The 17,772-nt window shown below is 35.9% G+C and overlaps 1 protein-coding gene across 1 annotated transcript in view; it reads left to right on the forward strand.

Annotated features, from left to right (window-relative positions):
• LOC150080138 (uncharacterized) overlaps window positions 1-17,772 on the forward strand; it is a 100,281-nt gene that overhangs the window by 13,359 nt on the left and 69,150 nt on the right. Inside the window, exons 2-3 of the mRNA XM_090380626.1 lie at window positions 10,729-11,013; window positions 15,403-15,867. Coding sequence (XP_090236752.1) covers window positions 10,816-11,013; window positions 15,403-15,867 — 663 coding nt within the window. The 5' untranslated portion in view covers window positions 10,729-10,815. The remainder of the gene's footprint in view (window positions 1-10,728; window positions 11,014-15,402; window positions 15,868-17,772) is intronic.

Consider the following 17,772-nt stretch of genomic DNA (forward strand, 5'->3'; position numbering starts at 1 on the left):
AACAGAGGGGTGAAGTGGAAGTGGTTTCTTATTTTTTTTTGGCTGATGCTGCATAACTCTACTAATGCTACATGCCTCTACTAATGCTAATGCTAAACAAACAAGTCAGTGATGGATCCCAACTCTGTACAGTTCTCCTTGTCAGTGGTGGATCCCAACTCTGTACAGTTCTCCTTGTCAGTGGTGGATCCCAACTAGAAATGTGCAATATCTCAAAAACAATTCATTTATGGACCCATATTTACTAGGCTTTTTTTGCATATTGTAGTCTGTACAATTCACCTTTAAATTATTGACCATCACTTATCAAACACCTTACACACACACACACACACACACACACACACACACACTGGTGTTCAAAGAAAGTGCATCACCTAGGAATTTCACATTTCTAACCCTTTTTTGCGATGGTATGTTACATTAATGACTAGCATCACAAATAGAAATATAAACCAAAGATATTTATTAATAGTTAAGGCAAAGCTAAGTAATATTTGATAGGTTGTCTCAAAATATTCCAAAATGAGCATTTGTAACCTTTATACAACAGTTTTGGTAAACACAACAATTATGGCTGAAATGTTATCAGAAGCCCTCAGTTTGCTTCAGTTTATTGTTTTAAATGGAAAACAAAATGAAAAGTTCACCAGTTGCAAAATAATATTTAGTTGAATCGTCTCTGGTGGCCCTGATGACAGCAGCACATCGTAGAGGCATTGAGAAGATCAATTTCTGAAGATAATCAACTGATAGTGGTTTCATAAACGAATTATGGTTTCCTGAAGTTCATGAAGGGTCTTTGGTTTCTTTCTGGCAACTGCAGATTCCACACGAAGCCAACAGTTCTCTATAGAATTCAGGTCTGGGTTGTTTCCTGACCAGCTAAGAGTTGTAATGGACCATTCTTCCATTTTATCACCTGTAACAAATGTAAACACATTACTGTCAAACCTCTAATGCAGAAATGTAGCTAAAGTAACTACAGAAGTTCCTACTTACACTTTTCACCCGATGACAAGGAGCAGAGTAGTCCTGAAAGATGCAGTTACTTGGCAGGTTGAAATGGTCTCTAATGGTTGGCAGCAATTTGCCTTCCAATATAGCCAGGTATCCATTGGCATTTACGGAACCTTTTATAAACTGCAGGTGATACAAAATGCACCCCCATATCATTTGTATGGATGGTATTCTTCACCACATCTGCAGCTAATCGTTTGTCTCCCATCAGAGCCATGCAGGTTGAATTTCTTCTCATCTGAGAAAATAACTGACTTCCACTGCTCGGGGGTCCATTTGACATGCTCCTTACAACAAATTAATCGGGCCTTTTTCATTTTTTGTGTGAGGAGGGGCTTCTTCTTAGGACAACGGGCTACAAGTCCATTTTTGAAGAGGCGTCTTCTGACTGTTACTGCACTTGCTACCACTGCTGTATGTCTTCCCATTCTATTTTCAGCTCAGATGAAGAAGCTTTACAATTTTCAAGGCATAAGCTCTTCAAAACGCGGTTCTGTTTTGGCTTAGAGACTTATTTGCGTCCGGTTCCTTTTTTTCCCATCAGCAGAACCTGTATTCTTGAGTTCGGAAATAAATCAACTCACTGTCGACTGATTACAAGACACTCTATAAGCAACATGATGGGAAGAACATCCTTCCTCATGTAAAGCAACAATAGCACTCTTTCTTTGTGGCATCAACTGCATGTAACTCGCCATCCTAACACAAGCAAGGAATAACTGCAACTCTTGCAGAGTGTGCTTATAAATGTATAGTGTGCTTATAAATAATATAGCTGAAAGTAACAGCCGATGCAGTATTACATCATCACCTACATGTCTCAATCTTATCTGATGCAATCTGTGATGATTATTCAGATGACAATTACAATTTTAAGGGGTGGTGCACTTTCTTTAAACACCAGTGTGTGTGTGTGTATACAGTGCTTTTTTTATAAAAAAATAGGTGCCGGTACTCATTTCTTTGCCGTCAGGAAATATTGCAAATCAAAAGGACATGAAAAGTACAGTACTCTAAAAAAATCATTTCCTGATATTGCTACTTTAGTGGTAATGTTTTTGGAATAAGAACAACAAATTACGTATATTAACACACAGTTTATTAAGCATAAATTTATTATTCAAGTATATTAAAAATTAGTAAAATGTGTAAAAAAATAAGCAGTAGGTAAAAATTTGTAAAAAAAAATTCATAATAAAGTTTTTATAGAATATTCCAAATTTTTATTGAGTTCTTATCGAACACGCTGTGCCAACTTCTTTTCATCTGTTTGTGTCTGTTGGCGAATGACATTTCCGAAGGAGCCAAGAATCAACATATTTGCTGGATTGAAGTGTGTCACAGGTGGGCCTACAATTTTAAGAAATAGTAGCGAAGAAATGTCATCAACAAAGCTCTGGTTGGGCTGATGATCAGATCCATTTGTGAAAATCCTCGTTCACATTCACTCGATGAAATTGGTATCATACTCTGGTGTTCATCAAATGCTCTTCAATTTTTTCGAAACCGTCTTTTCGATTAGGTATTCTCGAAATCCACGAATTGTATCTCTTTCCTTTAACTGAAGCCTAATTGACAATTTTCTAACTTTATTCTCACCAAATGCCAACATTTCATGTTTAGAAGGTTTAATACCTTCATTGTCTTCATTTTCCTTCTCTCATCATTGATATTATCACTAGTTCTTAAATCTGAATTTTTTCTTTTTTTTTTTTTTTTTTTTTTTAACTGTCCAAAATGTTGTTGTCATTTGGATATTCAGTACTGTGACTATGTAAACAGAGATAGGGAAAATTTATGGAACAATGTGTATAACACACTTCCTCGAAACAACAACAGATGATTATTTGTTGGGGGTAAAAGTAAATCACACTCTCCTAATTCTCGAATGGGGGCGCTTAACAGTTGATTCACAGTGGTGTCCAACCTATGGCCTGCACAGAAAGTGAATACAACATTTTAAATTTTGCTAATTATCAAAAAAATTTTTCATTAAATGTTTTTTTTAGTAAATGTAATCATGCATTGTAGCATTGTACTTATTTTTGAATATTTTCAATTTTAGGTGTATCATTATTTTTATTTATTCACCTTATATTCATCTTGAGCAGTGATCCTTTTAGGTTGTAAATTTTCTAAAGCAAGCATTTAAAGGCAAAAGTAAGGTATTTTTTTGAAAAACAAAAGAAAGTCATATTTTTATAATTTTAATAAAATCTAAAAAACAAAATTAGTGACTTAGATTTGTTACACATTGGGACCCATTTGTTACACATTGGGTCCCATTTGTTACACAATTCCCAATTGCATTGGGAATTTGCATTTTTTATATATAGCCTGAAAATAAAAAACAGTCACATGAAAACAGAAACTTCCTTTTACATGTAACAAGATATGGAAAATATAACACACTAATTTTTCTCAAATCATTCAGTGCCGCCCCCGAAAAAATCTAACTTTGAATATGGTCCCTGTACAGGAAAAGGTTGGACACCACTGCAGTAGAAGGTGGGCCAGAGCCCATTGGGAATATTTTCAATGAGCAGATCAGGGAATACCCCCTGATCTGCTCATTATTGACCAGCGCGACTTCTCGTATGTGGGACAGGTGGTCAGATAGGCTTTACCAGGTACCCCTAAGTTGTAGAATGGTAATCCTTTTAGCTTTCTCAATTCTTGCTTAGCAGCAGCACTAATTTCCTCAATTGCCTGAAGGCCAGAAGTGCGAACAGTGCATACCCAGTTAAGTCTCTCCTAAGCCGTTCATTATATGAAATTTTCTTCACTCAACGGAAACTATTTTAAATGTAACTTCCAAGGGGAATTTTAAAATAAAAATTGCTATAAAAGGAGTTCGTTAAACAGAAGTCCGATTGAGTAATTTAGAATTCTAAAAATGGTTATAAAGTTTTATATAGAAAATATCTTAATAGACAGTAAAAAATGCAAATTTAGTTAAATAACTTTAAGCTTATTTGAATAGTAGGTAAACATGTGAAAAAATTTACAGAATATTACAAATTTGGAAGTATACTGCATCCAAATGTCACAAGTCACTGTTAATAAAGGTGCTGGTATACCGTACTGCTGCGTACTGTCCCAAAAAATGCACTGTATATATATATATATATATATAGCAATAAAAAATAAACAATCAAAAAATTAAAAGTAAATAAAAATAAACAATAAAATAATAATAAAAATAAAAAAAGTAAAATTTATATAAAAAATAAAATAAACTACCTATGTATTACCCTCCTCATGTAGGTAGCTATCCTCCTGGATTTTGAATTTCTGCAAGTTGCCAGCCTCAACTTCTGGTGGAGATTACTTATTCCAGTAATTAACAGCTTGCAAACTAAAAGAAAATCTTATAATTCATCTAAATCTCTCCTAATAATTTGAATTTATGGTCTCTACTTCTGGAATCATTTATAACAGTGAAAATTTCATCTTTATTCATTTTATTATCCCCTCCCTGAGCCTTATACACCTCACTCAGGTGTGTAAGGTGTATTTGATCCCAGGAAATTGAACTCTTTCAAGAAGCTCAATGTCTTTTTTAGATAAGATCTCCATACTTGGACACAGGATTCAAGTATGGTCGTACAATTGCTTTATATAGTGGAATTATGTGCAAATATTCAATTAATCATCAATAAGACACCATGGGCCTTTCTTGCCCCCTGTCTGCACTGCTTAGAGAAACTCATCTTCCTGTATCAAAATTCACAAATCTCTTGCTTCCTCTGTTTATTTGACCCAAACAAGTGTATAAATTACTTTGTGATTGCTATTCCTAACTACAAAACTTTGCATTTCTGCTGCATTAAAATATAGCTACCACATTTTAACCATCCTTGAAGTCTAATCAAGTGAACCTGAGGAGGCACTGATCATTAACTACTCTCCTAATCTTTATATCATCTGAAATTTTTGACGTCATACTATCTAGCCCTTTGTCAATGTTATTTATGAAAATCAGAAACAAAACTGGTCCCAGAAGCAATCTTTTGTGGACAACGCTTCTAATGTTGGACCATTCTGAGGAGAAACGATTAATTTCTGCCTTCCGCTTCCTGCCCTACAGCCACCCACCCTGTGTTCAATTATAGAATCTTGTGATCCTAACATGTTTCTACTTGTGCAGTAACTTCAAATAAATAATGTCAGATTTATTTCCTACATCCAGCTCATTAATGAGTAACTGTCAAAATACAGTGGCAGACAAAACTGCATCACCTTAAAAAAAAGTAACATTTGTAGTGAAACGGATAAGATATTGTTTGATTACAGTCATTTTGTTTGTCGCAAAACAAAGGTATTGCATCAGCCATTTCTATAAATATGGCGTTGGAAGGGTATACATGCTCATTAGTATCCTGTTTTGTGGAGGTGTAAGCATGGCTCCATATGTTCAGTTAACACCAAGAAGAAAAGTGTAGGTGTTGCTCTGTCCCAGGAAGGGCTTTCTCCACGTGCTATCACTGATAAAATAGGCTGTCATCCGGGTGCCAAAATTAAAGTGTGAAACCAGTGATTTGAAGAAAAGACCTGGATCAGGCCGTAAGAGAGTGACTACACCTTCCCAAGATCAATATTTGAAATGGCTATGCCATCATAATTGCCATGCTAGTGCTCCTGAGCTAAAACTGGACTTTGAGACTGGACTGGACTTGGATTTTGAATCCCAATCGGGCTAAATTCCTAACTCGTGCACTGTAACTGGCCACCGATTCTGAGGGTCCTTGGATAGCAGTGGCGAACTGGTGGAGGCAGGGAATAATTGGTTCCCTTTTCTCAAACTGAGCCAAAAAGGCATTTTTAAACGTATTGTAATTCTTTTCCCTGCGTAGTTCTAGGGAGTTGGCCCAGAAGTCTGCCGCCAGAGAACGAAATTTTGATTTCGAGACCGCAATTAATTCCCTGTCTTGCCAGAGTGCTAATTCTCCGACACTTCCAAAATTTCGAACAATTGGACCGAAGGACCTTCATCGTGTTTGCCAAAAAAGATTGGTACAGGACCCAGGTAACCCGCGATATTCGCTAAATGAGGTCTGTCTGGTTCTGGCCTGGGTTGTGGCTGTTGTGTTCCAAATAGAGGGGCTGATAGGTCAGTTGTTTGTGGACTCTGATCCTCCATTTTTAATTCACTAGTCCCTGGGTAGGATTAGGGTGACCCTTTTAATATTTTGGTAAAAATTGGGTAACCCTATCAGTATTTTGGGGGACCCTATCTTCCAAAATGGCGTGACTTACCTTTTCATTAAGCCGAAACAGAATTATAATGTTAGTAATCAACAATTCTAGAGTGTGTTACAATAATATAGTAATTTGTTTATTTGTTTATATTTATCTATTTTTTTTTCTCGAGATTGAAATATATAGGTACAGTTGTTATCAGTTGCTGTCTGTTGTTAAGTATGGATATCTGTATTGATATAAAGGAGTAATGCCTCCTACCTACTCTCTCTCTCTATGCACAAAATCAGAAACCTTGCTTTCTAACTGTAGTCCCCTTAGATTCTTCTTTTATTCTCTGGTTTGCTTTTCTGTGACTTGTTCTTCAATCCATAAAATTAGAATGCACACGAGCATTCGTGTAGAATGGCTTTTCATTCCGTAAGACATTTAATCCTGGTCACGATTAGCAACAGTGTTATACTGGAGTTTACTTCCTCGTTCAGGCTCATTGGGAGGTGTCTGCTATTGCGTTTGGCTGGGTTTATCTATTTGTATTGGCTATACAACAAGCTCACTCCTTTGGGACAGATTGGAGGCTGGGGAATCTTTATTGAAGCCTGTCCCCGGGAAAAACACCAGTAAACTTACGTGACTGCCTAGTGGCTTTTATAGTAGGACAATGGTCTCGAGCCCTAAAAGATTTATTCGGCCACGTAGGGAATAGAACCCGCACCTTCAACCAGTGTTGTATCTTTCACTACAAGACCCTATTGATTATAGTCAGATCTTGAAGTGCCGCAGTACTAGTTATTTTATTCTAATATCTTTGTTCTGGTTGTCGTGTAGTAAGAGAATGGGTCTGAGGCAGGGATGCATAAACAAAACATGGTTTAATACAGGATTATATTAAAAAAAGATGTACGTACATGGTTAATAAACAATAAAGCTTAAATGACAGTGACTTGCAAATAGTAAACAATCTAGCTGTAACAATTTAGATGGATTATACATAAGTAGTTTGGTTTTAACATTGTTGAAAAAAACTGGTAACTGATGGGCCCTTGATGTATGTGTTCTTCGTGTGGATGGCTCATCTCTAGTCCGTACTGGCATGTGACAATTATTGGGTAGTCCCTTTAGGAGATAAACTAGTTAAATTTACTGTCAGAGAATCATAATGGGTGACAATACTAAATGTTGCGCTATTTAAGATAGCACTCATAAGATATGTCTTAACCTATCATGCATCATACTACCTACAGTGAATTATAATAGATGACAATACTAAATGTTGCGCTATTTAAAATAGCACTAATACGATATGTTTTAACCTATTAACAATAGTATAAAATCATGTTACTGAGGAGGAATGCTTATGTATAACAGAGGGGAGACAACATGAGTTACCCGAATGAAAGAACGTCCGGTGTGATCAATTCTGCTTGGCAATGCCATATGTCCTCCTGTCCGTTTTTCCTCTACACCCTGTCCTTTCGCCTCATCTGCACTCTTCTGGCTGACCTCTCCTCTGACTGACCTCTCCTCTGACTGCCCTCTTACTCTTCTATATATCGTTCTTATCATCTGACCTACTGTTGGTCCCGGGGGGTTTTTACTTCCGAGGCTGCGAGTCAGAGCCAAATCGCAAAAGCAAAGCTCATGTTTTTTTGGACTCGCGGACCTAACTTCTTCAGAAGCAACTGTTATCTCGAGTTAGGACAACAATGACCAGAGGAAGTTGCTACCGTTTGAGGACGAAATTTGTGTGCCTTCGGGGCAAGGGTTCGACAATATCTGATTTAGAAATCTAGCTTCGGAGAGAAAGCTGATAATACAGTGGTTATTGTGTTAGTTCGATAGTTACGAAAATGATAAAGTGACCAAAACACCTCTTTTGTGAAGGGAGCATAGAAAACAAAAAAAAATGGGGGGGGGGTTGTATATGGGGTGCCGGCTGGTTATTAAGTATATAGTATTACAATACTATATTCATGGATGAGTATCCAAATACTTTTTTAGTCATGTAGGGTATATATGCTATACTATAATATGCAAATTTAGCTCCATAATATCATCATCATATCATACACTCAGTGATCACTGAATTATGACCACCTACCTAATACCATGTTAGGCCACCGTTTGCACAGATAACAGCCACTATTTGCCTAGGCATTGACTCCAATTGATGTCTAAAGACATCCCTGGGATCTGCAGCCATGCTGTCTGCAAGGCTTGTCACAGTATTGGAATAGATAAAAGTTGCATGTCCATATACCTCACTTCCTATTCCAAAACACATCACAGGTGTTCAGTTTTATTGAGGTCAGGCAAATTTGGAGGCCAGTGAATTTGGAACATCCTGTTTCTGTCTGTGAAAACATGCAACATGGCAGGGTGCACATGATCTCCTGGGAATTGCTGGTAGACCTCACTAGTGAAACATTGGTCCATGTACATCAGGGGTTCTAGTTCTTGCCAGCAAAACATGTCCCATATTAAGCATCCACAGCCACCTGCCTAGATAGTTGGCACAATGCACAATGGGTCCGTGGACCTGTGTTGCTTGAACCACACACGAAGACATCCATTGATGAATTACGTCAGGTACGAAAGTAATGCTTCCTATTTTTTTCCACAGAAAATTTAATTCCTACAACTATGCCTTTTACATCAATTAATTATTAATAAACACACTGTTATTTTTCCACCAAGTCACCATTATTTTCTATGCACTTCCACTATCTCTGAGTCAGATGCTGTATTCCAGTCCTGTAAAAGTCCTTACTCTTGCTCTGGAGGGCTTCACGAACACTGTGATTGAGCTGGTCCTCGTCCACAAAATGGGTTACATGGAGCGCTTCCTTTAGTAGGATGAAGAGGTGATAGTCGGAAAGTGCAAGATCCGGGTTATGAGATGAGTGAGGAAGAACAGTGTACCCCAGTTTTGTAATGGCCTCTATTGTGTGCAGATTGGTGTGGGGTTGTGTGTTGTCATGAGAAGAAGAACCTCATTAAGCTTTTTGTCTGTCAAACTCTATGGATGTGGGCTTTCAACTTTTTCAATATTTCCATGTATTGATCTGAGTTGATTGTGGTGCCATGCTCTAAGAAGTCCACAAGCAAGACCCTATCTTTATTCCAAAACACTGTTGCATTAATTTACCAAGAGACGGTTGTCTTTTGAACTTCTTCTTTGAACGGTGAATTTTGATGGTGCCACTCCTTTGTCTCTTTGTTTCAGAGTCATAATGGTGGACCTAGGTTTTGTCACCTGTGACTTATGTGTGAAAGAAAAACCTCTCCTTCACTCTTGTAGTGCTGGAGAAATTCCATACAGATGCCTTTCCAGGCTTCTTTGTGCTTGTGTGTCAGCATTTTCAGGACCTACCAGGCACAAACCTTGTTGTAGCCTAGTTCCTTTATGATGGTTTTCACAACAGCTTTCCTTATACCTACTGCATCGTACAATTCATACGTTGTGATGTGGTGGTCCTCTTTGATCAGCACGTCAATCCGGCTCTTGTTGTCTGTTCACTGATGTTACTGGCTGGCCGCTTTCGGGCTTGTCAACAATGTCACTCTCCCCACTCTTAAAGTGTCTTACTCAACATCTAACTCTACTCACATCTACAGTATTGTCACCATAAACATTTTGATATGTATATCTGTAATATCCACCATTTTGAACTAGCCATGTGCTACACTCACTAGACCGATCACAGTGCCACTAAGTATGGTGAAACTAGAGGCCTCTAGTGACCACTCAGTGACATGAAATGATCTATGGCACCACATTTGAAAGCAAAAAATTAGGAAGCCTTACTTTTGTACCAGTAATGTATTTGGATGCATCTGACCAGCACATTCATTTCCAGTCCTCCATTGTCCAACCAGTGAGTTGATGACACCACAGTGTTCACTGTCAATGATTAGCATTGAGGAGAGGGTGTCTCTTGGGTCGTCTGCTGTGGAACCCCCATACATTTGAGTGTGCGGCACATCTTCACTTGGGATATTGTTCTTATATTCTCCATATTGTATTGCAATGTCAGTTGTCACATGGTAACCTTCTGTTGATCCTGTGCAATGCATTGCACCCACTGTGAACATCTACCTTGGTTAATCCATTACAGTTCTGTTGGCGGGAGGTGGTTTTACCCCTCTTGACACCATTCTTTGTACACCTTACCACAGTGGGCCATGAGCAATTGGCAAGACATACTGTTTCTGATATGGAAGCACCCAATACATGAGCTCCCACAGTCATGCCCTTTTGAAACTCCTTGATATCTTTACTATGTTATTACTGCTACTTTATGACTTTCACTTTCATAACCAGATGCAAATTACCACTGCTCTAGCTTATGCAACTCTTTAGCTTTTTATACTATGAGCTATGTGGCGTAATCATTACAGATGAGGTGGTCATAATTGAGTGATCGCTGAGTGTATGATATGCATTAGATAGCACATATTATTACCTGTATCTGCTTAATATAAACTGTTTTTTTTTTTAAACAGAAATTACAAAGAGCTTATATCCAGGACCAGTATAAGGAAGTTTGCCTTAAATATAGCCAGCAACTCTATCTTAATCTATTGAAAACTATGAAACAAGCTGATAAGAAAAGTAAAGCAGAAGATTTATCCAAGAATGTTATTCCACTAGTTTTTCAGAGTTGTGGTGTTGTTATAGATTATATCTCTTTTGTAGAATATCAGTGTCACAAAGAAAATTGTTCTAAGTGGCTATCCCCTGTATCCAGTATAGTTAAATTAACCATGAGTACACTAAACACACCACAGGTAAGTAAAATTTTATTGTTTATGAGAAAATGAATATATTGTAATACTTTATACTTGAAGGATGTGGTTTGAAAAAACTATTGTTTAAGCAAAGTTTATATTTAAAAAAGTGTATTTTGTCAATTGGGTGTACTCTTTGGTAGATTCAATTCCTAAAAATCATTAGGTAGTTGTGGTCTATTAGTAGTTTAATTCTATCCGTGTATCTACCGGCTTGCCAACTGAGGTTTGAACTTCAAAGATAAAATCATTCATTATTGTCCTAATTTCTCTTGTACCCATGCCTATGAGGCATGCTTGACATAATAATATTAAATTCAAATAATATTGCTACCCCCCCCCCCCTTTTTTTTTTAATGAAAACCTCAAACATGAAAAGTATTAAAACCTCTAGTACTTGGTACCTTGGTGGGTTAAAGTTGAGAAGATGAAAATGAGATTATTAAGATTTGTTTAAAAGTTGTCACATCCTAACAGCTGTTTTCAACAATACTTTCTCTCTTGAAAGGGGGGAATGATTATTTCTGACTGAGGTTTGGATTTAAAAGACAAAAGCCCTTTCATGAATCAAAATAAGAAAACTTAGACTGTATTTATGTTATTTGTATATTAGTAAATTAATAAGAGGAGTAAACCTCAATATAGTACGTGGAACACTTCCGTATGATACCCTCCAGAAATTAAAACGGAAAAAACGAAAAAATCGACAACTTACCGGTACATTAAAGTAAAATATAAATAATTAAATAATCAATTTAACACAATTCAAAATCAATTCAAAACAATTAAAATTCAAATTAACGCAATTAAAAGAATCTAACGAAAATATTCAAAACGATTTTCCTTCCTGAAGCTTCCTTCCTGAAATATTTTCATTCCTGTGATCACGACAGTCGGTCGAAAAGCATTGTCAGCTTCAGGAAGGAAAATTGTTTTGAATATTTTCGTTAGATTCTTTTAATTGCGTTAATTTGAATTTTAATTGTTTTGAATTGATTTTGAATTGTGTTAAATTGATTATTTAATTATTTATATTTTACTTTAATGTACCGGTAAGTTGTCGATTTTTTCGTTTTTTCCGTTTTAATTTCTGGAGGGTATCATACGGAAGTGTTCCACGTACTATATTGAGGTTTACTCCTCTTATTAATTTACTAATATTATTATCAACGTAGAACATATTGAGTATTACAGCTCTGATTCATACTATCTAAGTTATTTGTATATATATATTTTTTTTTTTGAGAATAAAACATCAAGGTACCTTTTTGTGAAATGAGGTGTTGACACACTATGGATTAAGACTATGTGGAAAATTTTGCCCTGTTGCTAGAAACCTCAGCTAGCGGAGTTGAAATAGAAAAAAGGATTAGCATTAGTAGTGGCAGACGCAAGAAAACAAAGCTTATACATCAGCCAAAAAAAAAAAAAAAAAAAAATTCTCATTTCACCTTCTTGACTATTCCCAGACACTTTGGATAAAAGTATAGGCATGTAAATTAAATAGAATTATTGAATTATTTATGTGCTTATCCAAATGATTCCATTTGGACAGGCATGTACACTTAATGGAATTTAATAATTCCATTAAATTTACATGTACATCAAAAATGGCTATATTGTACAAATGATACAAAAACAGCTTAAATATAAAAGTTAGGATAGATCTCCAGAAACAGACTTTAGATTACTCTGAATTAATCTGGAGGTGGTGGAAACATGTGGGAGGCAATATTTTTACATGGTTTGCATTGCACAGGTCAATTGGATCAAGGTTCTGGTACAACCCAGTTAAAGGGGGGGTATCACAGTGAACTGTTTTAATAATTACAAGGGAAGATCAATAAGTAATGCACTATAAGCTGTAACATCTTTATTATCTGAGATGTTGTAACCATACCTCGTATACATAAAACACAGTCTTTCAACTTTGTGAAAATATCATTCAATGTATGAACCACCACACTTGCTGCATTTTCTCCACCATTCCTTCCAGGCAGTGAATGCATTTTGGTAAAAATCAGGAGGCTGACGTTTACACCAATTTTTAATGTCAGAAATGAGTACCATATTACTCTCAAAAATACCTTACTACACAGGTATGCCTTCAGTCTACCAAACAAAAAAAAATTCCAATAGGACAAGATTAGGGCTATAGGGTGTGTGAAGTATTGTGCTCCAACCCAGCTGGGTGATCTTTGACAGTGTCATTTGTGCTGTGTTTGTGGCTTTGCGTTATCCTGATTAAACTTGATATCCGTCTAATTCACTACAGGCCTTTTGGTTTTCAGAGCTCGATTAAGCTTTTCCAGGGACAAGCAGAAGGTGGCCATAAGTTTTGTTGATGATTTGAAAGGTTTGACTCTTTGTTTACAGGTGATATTGGGTGTGCTGATTTCATGGATTGTTTGATTTGTGAGTCATATTGTTTCGTCATGTGATGACCCCCCCCACCCTAAAGCACTCAGGACTGACTGCACCAAACCTCTTCTTAAGATCTTCACAGATCTTTTCCCTTACAACCATCATCTCTCATGTGAGCAGCTTTAGACACCCACTGAGAACAGATTTTAATGTACTCCAATCTCTTGATGATGGTCAAAACACTTCCCTTTGACATTTTTGCAGCGTCCATTACTTGTTTGGTACGTGTGCACCTGTCATTTCGAATGAGTTGGTCAATGCATTCTTAATTTTCACTGTGTGTGTGACAGATTTTCTAGCTCTTGGTTTGTCCTTGATGTCGAAATCACCTTCTCAAAATTGTTGGAGCTACCTCTGGACATTTTTTCAATCAGTTGTCTGGTCCCTGTAGACTATCAGGAGTTTTCAATGGAGAGATGTGGCTGACTAATCACCCGATTTGAAGAAAATCCGTCACACACACACACACACACACTGTTTCCAGAAATGGTTGTCACTTCGTCCATTCCATATCTTCAGATCTAAAAACATCAGAAAAATAATATTAGAAGTGTACAACAAGTGTACATCATAAATCCCCCCCACACTTCTTTATGCATGTGTGTGAGTAACTGTGCATTATTTATTGACCTGCCCTTGTATTTGAGAGACAATTTTATTTTAATTAAATTTTTTTTGTCAAAATATAGAAGCCTGCTAACATTATTTTCCAACTGTTTTCACCCTGCTATCCTCCATAAGAATATGGTGGATTGACCACTAGTTATTCCCTTCAAGAAGACCCTGAGTTTGGAGCCCTATCAAGATGATTGCAGGAATATCTAAAGCTCTCTTCAGTTGGGGCTGTAGTTAGCTGATCTCAGACAGAGGGAATAGAGTTTTTCCCTTAAGTTATTTAAGGGAAAAACTATTCCCTATTATGGGTTTTTCAGCCTACACAACATGCAAACATACACTTGTATGGGCATAATACACGATGGAGCAGTAATGTACTAATAATCTAAGTTACTGATGCTTCTAAAAACCAATAACAACAACACCAATGCACTTTTACTGCAACCATTTGTAATTAATAAAAAAGATTGTGTTTAGTAAGAAAAATTTAATTACTCAATGTCATTTTTGTTTTATACACTTTTTTAAATACAGGGATTTCACTAAATCTACATTACCTGCAGTTTTGTTTTGTTTGTTCCAATTTTTATCTCTACTATAGATTCTAATTTTCATGATTGAGTTTTGTTTTATTGCATGCCAAAGTGGACATTTTTTGATCTCTCACTTTGCATGCTTTCAGCTAACTGACAAGCAGTGAATATTTCTCTCAGAGTATAAAGTTACACTAGAATTCTGATTTATAGGATGATAACCTATGGATAACTTTAGTCTCTTTCTTTAAATTCTTTACCATTGCATTTCAGTACCAGCCTATTCTTGAACCAATTATTTCATTTAATTTTGTTTAATTTCTTAATAAATAATGTTGACCTTGCTGTAGACCGGTACCAGTAAGAATCGTTCTCTTATTAGGGATTCACAGACGGCAGCTCATATATGATCAAGCAAAAAAATTCATTATGAAAAAGCTAAGTCACAATATTACAGTTATATGTGATCTATGGGACAGTTGGATGAGCAAAACATTGGAATACTTTAAATATGGCCTTAATATTCCTTCTCCTACCCCACTCCTTAAATTGGTTGATATATTTAGAGTTGATCCACATACCATAAAATTTTATGTAGCTCAACTTTGATATTACAATATTTTTTGTCAATTTCAGTTCTCTTTCCTATTGCCAATTTTATGGCCTTGTACATTGCGTATATGAATTTAAATTACTTTAGGAAGACAGTATGACAGCAAGTTTAAGCGGTTTTTTTTTTTTTTTTTTTTTTTAAGAAATATAAATGTATTTTAGTTAGTAAAGAATTAATGATTTGGTTGTTTTTTGTTTCTTTCAGTGTGCCTCTGTAACTACAGCAGCCTCTAATCTACTGGAAAAAGTATGCCACACTAGTATTAGCAGAATGCTTTCTGAAAACATTCTGTTAGAAGTCTGGGATTCCCTACTTATTCCCTTAAGAACTGAAAATTTTATTCTAGATAGTGCACCTAGAACTACAAAATCATCTTTCAGATTTAGTAGTGATTGTCCATCAATTGTATATGATAATTTATTAGACGAATTTCAGTATTCTGAAGATCAGGAATTTAGAGAAATGCACAAAGAAGTTAAGCAGTTGGTTAGCTTCCCAGCTGTAGAAATTGAAAAACAGAAGTCATTTCAAAGAAATGAAGAGCGAAAATTAATGGACTCTGTAGAAATTTCACATTCATTGTCATATGGAAATTTGATTCAGTCATTAGTAAAATGTTGCACAGAAACTGAATTTCTGACCTTACTTGATCATCTTCTCGAAATTATGGTACGTTTATCTATATTATTTAGATATTCCATTTTACAAATGTTGTTCGTAAGTGTAATTTTTTCAGTTGTACAAGACTGAGAAGATTAATATTTTAATCTTTTAGTTAACTGATAAATTTCTTTTATTCATTATAATTAACTAATGATTAAATTAGGAGAAACACTTCAGTGTATTTATTAACAAATGTTTATCAGATTTAGAGGTTTAAACATGAACAGAAACAAAAAATTTGGAACTGAACATTATAACATAACTGCAAACTTACATACTACTTACAGTCCTCTGTTGCTACCTAAAGGAATATGGACTGTGCAAGTCTATATTTTCTATCAGAAATAAATGGATAATATTACTTATTTATAATATTAATAAATAGTATTAGTAATTGCCATATAGTACAATAAGCAATCAAGATGAAGCATTGTATTCTCATAGCAAAATTCAGAATTTTTGATAGAATGTCCTCTACTTCCAATGGATTGCATCCTTCAAATCTGAAAGGGTCATCTCTATAAACATGGTGTTTGCAGATGTTGCCACAACAAAAGTTTGCTGGATTTAGGCCTGGTGATCTTGCAGGCCAAAAATGTAGAAAATGGTGACTGATAATTTACTCTTCTGTGAAGGTTTCTTACAGGAGTGCATGACATTTTAGTCAGTATGATGCCATGTTCATTAATATCTGGGATGGTTTAAGAAAAAAATGGACAAATAATAGTGTGTGATGTAAGTCCACACCATACTGTAACCTTTAATGGGTGGAATGATTCCTCAATGCACATGTGAGGGTTTTCTTTAACCCAAATTTGATAATTTGTCTCTGTTAGCCATTCATAGGATGTTAAATAACCATTCTGGATCCTGCACAATCTTGTCAGTCATCCACTGGGTGATGGCGGGTGAAGGCTTTGATAGTCTTGTAGTTCCATTTGATGCAGTTGTTTGACTTGATAGGGAAACAGGTGGAGGCCTACCTTTAAGGCTTTTGTGTAACATGCCCCAGGAAATGCTAGTCACGTGAAACATGTAGCAAGCACTAGATAATCTCAGCAAATATGAATGAGCTTATTGTTTCACCTCATCAATTCTTTGACTCACTTCTTGCGATGCTGACAAACTTGTTTGAAATGCATTGCATTTGAAGAAGTCTGTTTTTTGTGAGAAGAAGCATATTTAATATGGTTCTCAAACAGTGAGGCCTTGAGATACCTTTTTATATTTGATATACTCTAAGAGCTACAATAACATTATCACTATTATTGTAATCAAGTTTAATTAAAAGTTCTTTATCTTTAGGCATTTTAAAACAGATGTGACTGGACTCAGTTACTTAAGTCAACTTCAGGATAAGACCACAATAAGCATACACACTTCAATTCTTCAATTCCAGAGTGTGCATTATGTATAAGAATTGCAAAAGCTAATTTGTTTATTGGAACGAATAAATCCCTTAGTGGTTAAATTTCAAGGTTTTTGTATTCAAAAAAAAAATACTGATTTTTTATGAAAACTCCAGATACGAAAGGTATCAAACCCTATAATACTTAGTACCGTGCATGAGTTGAAAGAGATGGGGAGAGAGAGAGAGGGTGCTGGAAACTTTGTTCTGGAGACTAAACATGGGTTTCACCACTTCAAGCCTCCATTAAGTAAAGTGGTGGTATTGCACTGGTTGATGAGTACAATGCAAAAATCCATATTTTGATACAACTTACAGTTTTTGGGTTATTAATTTTTAGCGAGAAAGTGCTTACAACTGCCCAGTATATTTGTTTAAAATAGGATATACACCAAAAACTAGCCTGCACCTGGGTTCCAGATACTGGGGAAGCTCAGGCATTAAGATTGGCTATTGATACCCTTGAATTCTGATTTTTCACTTGCACTTTCATAGCATCTCTT

The sequence above is a fragment of the Mastigoproctus giganteus genome, chromosome 9, assembly GCF_048544385.1.
Source record: "Mastigoproctus giganteus isolate SK-2022 chromosome 9, ASM4854438v1, whole genome shotgun sequence".
NCBI classification, from domain to species: Eukaryota; Metazoa; Arthropoda; class Arachnida; order Uropygi; family Thelyphonidae; genus Mastigoproctus; species Mastigoproctus giganteus.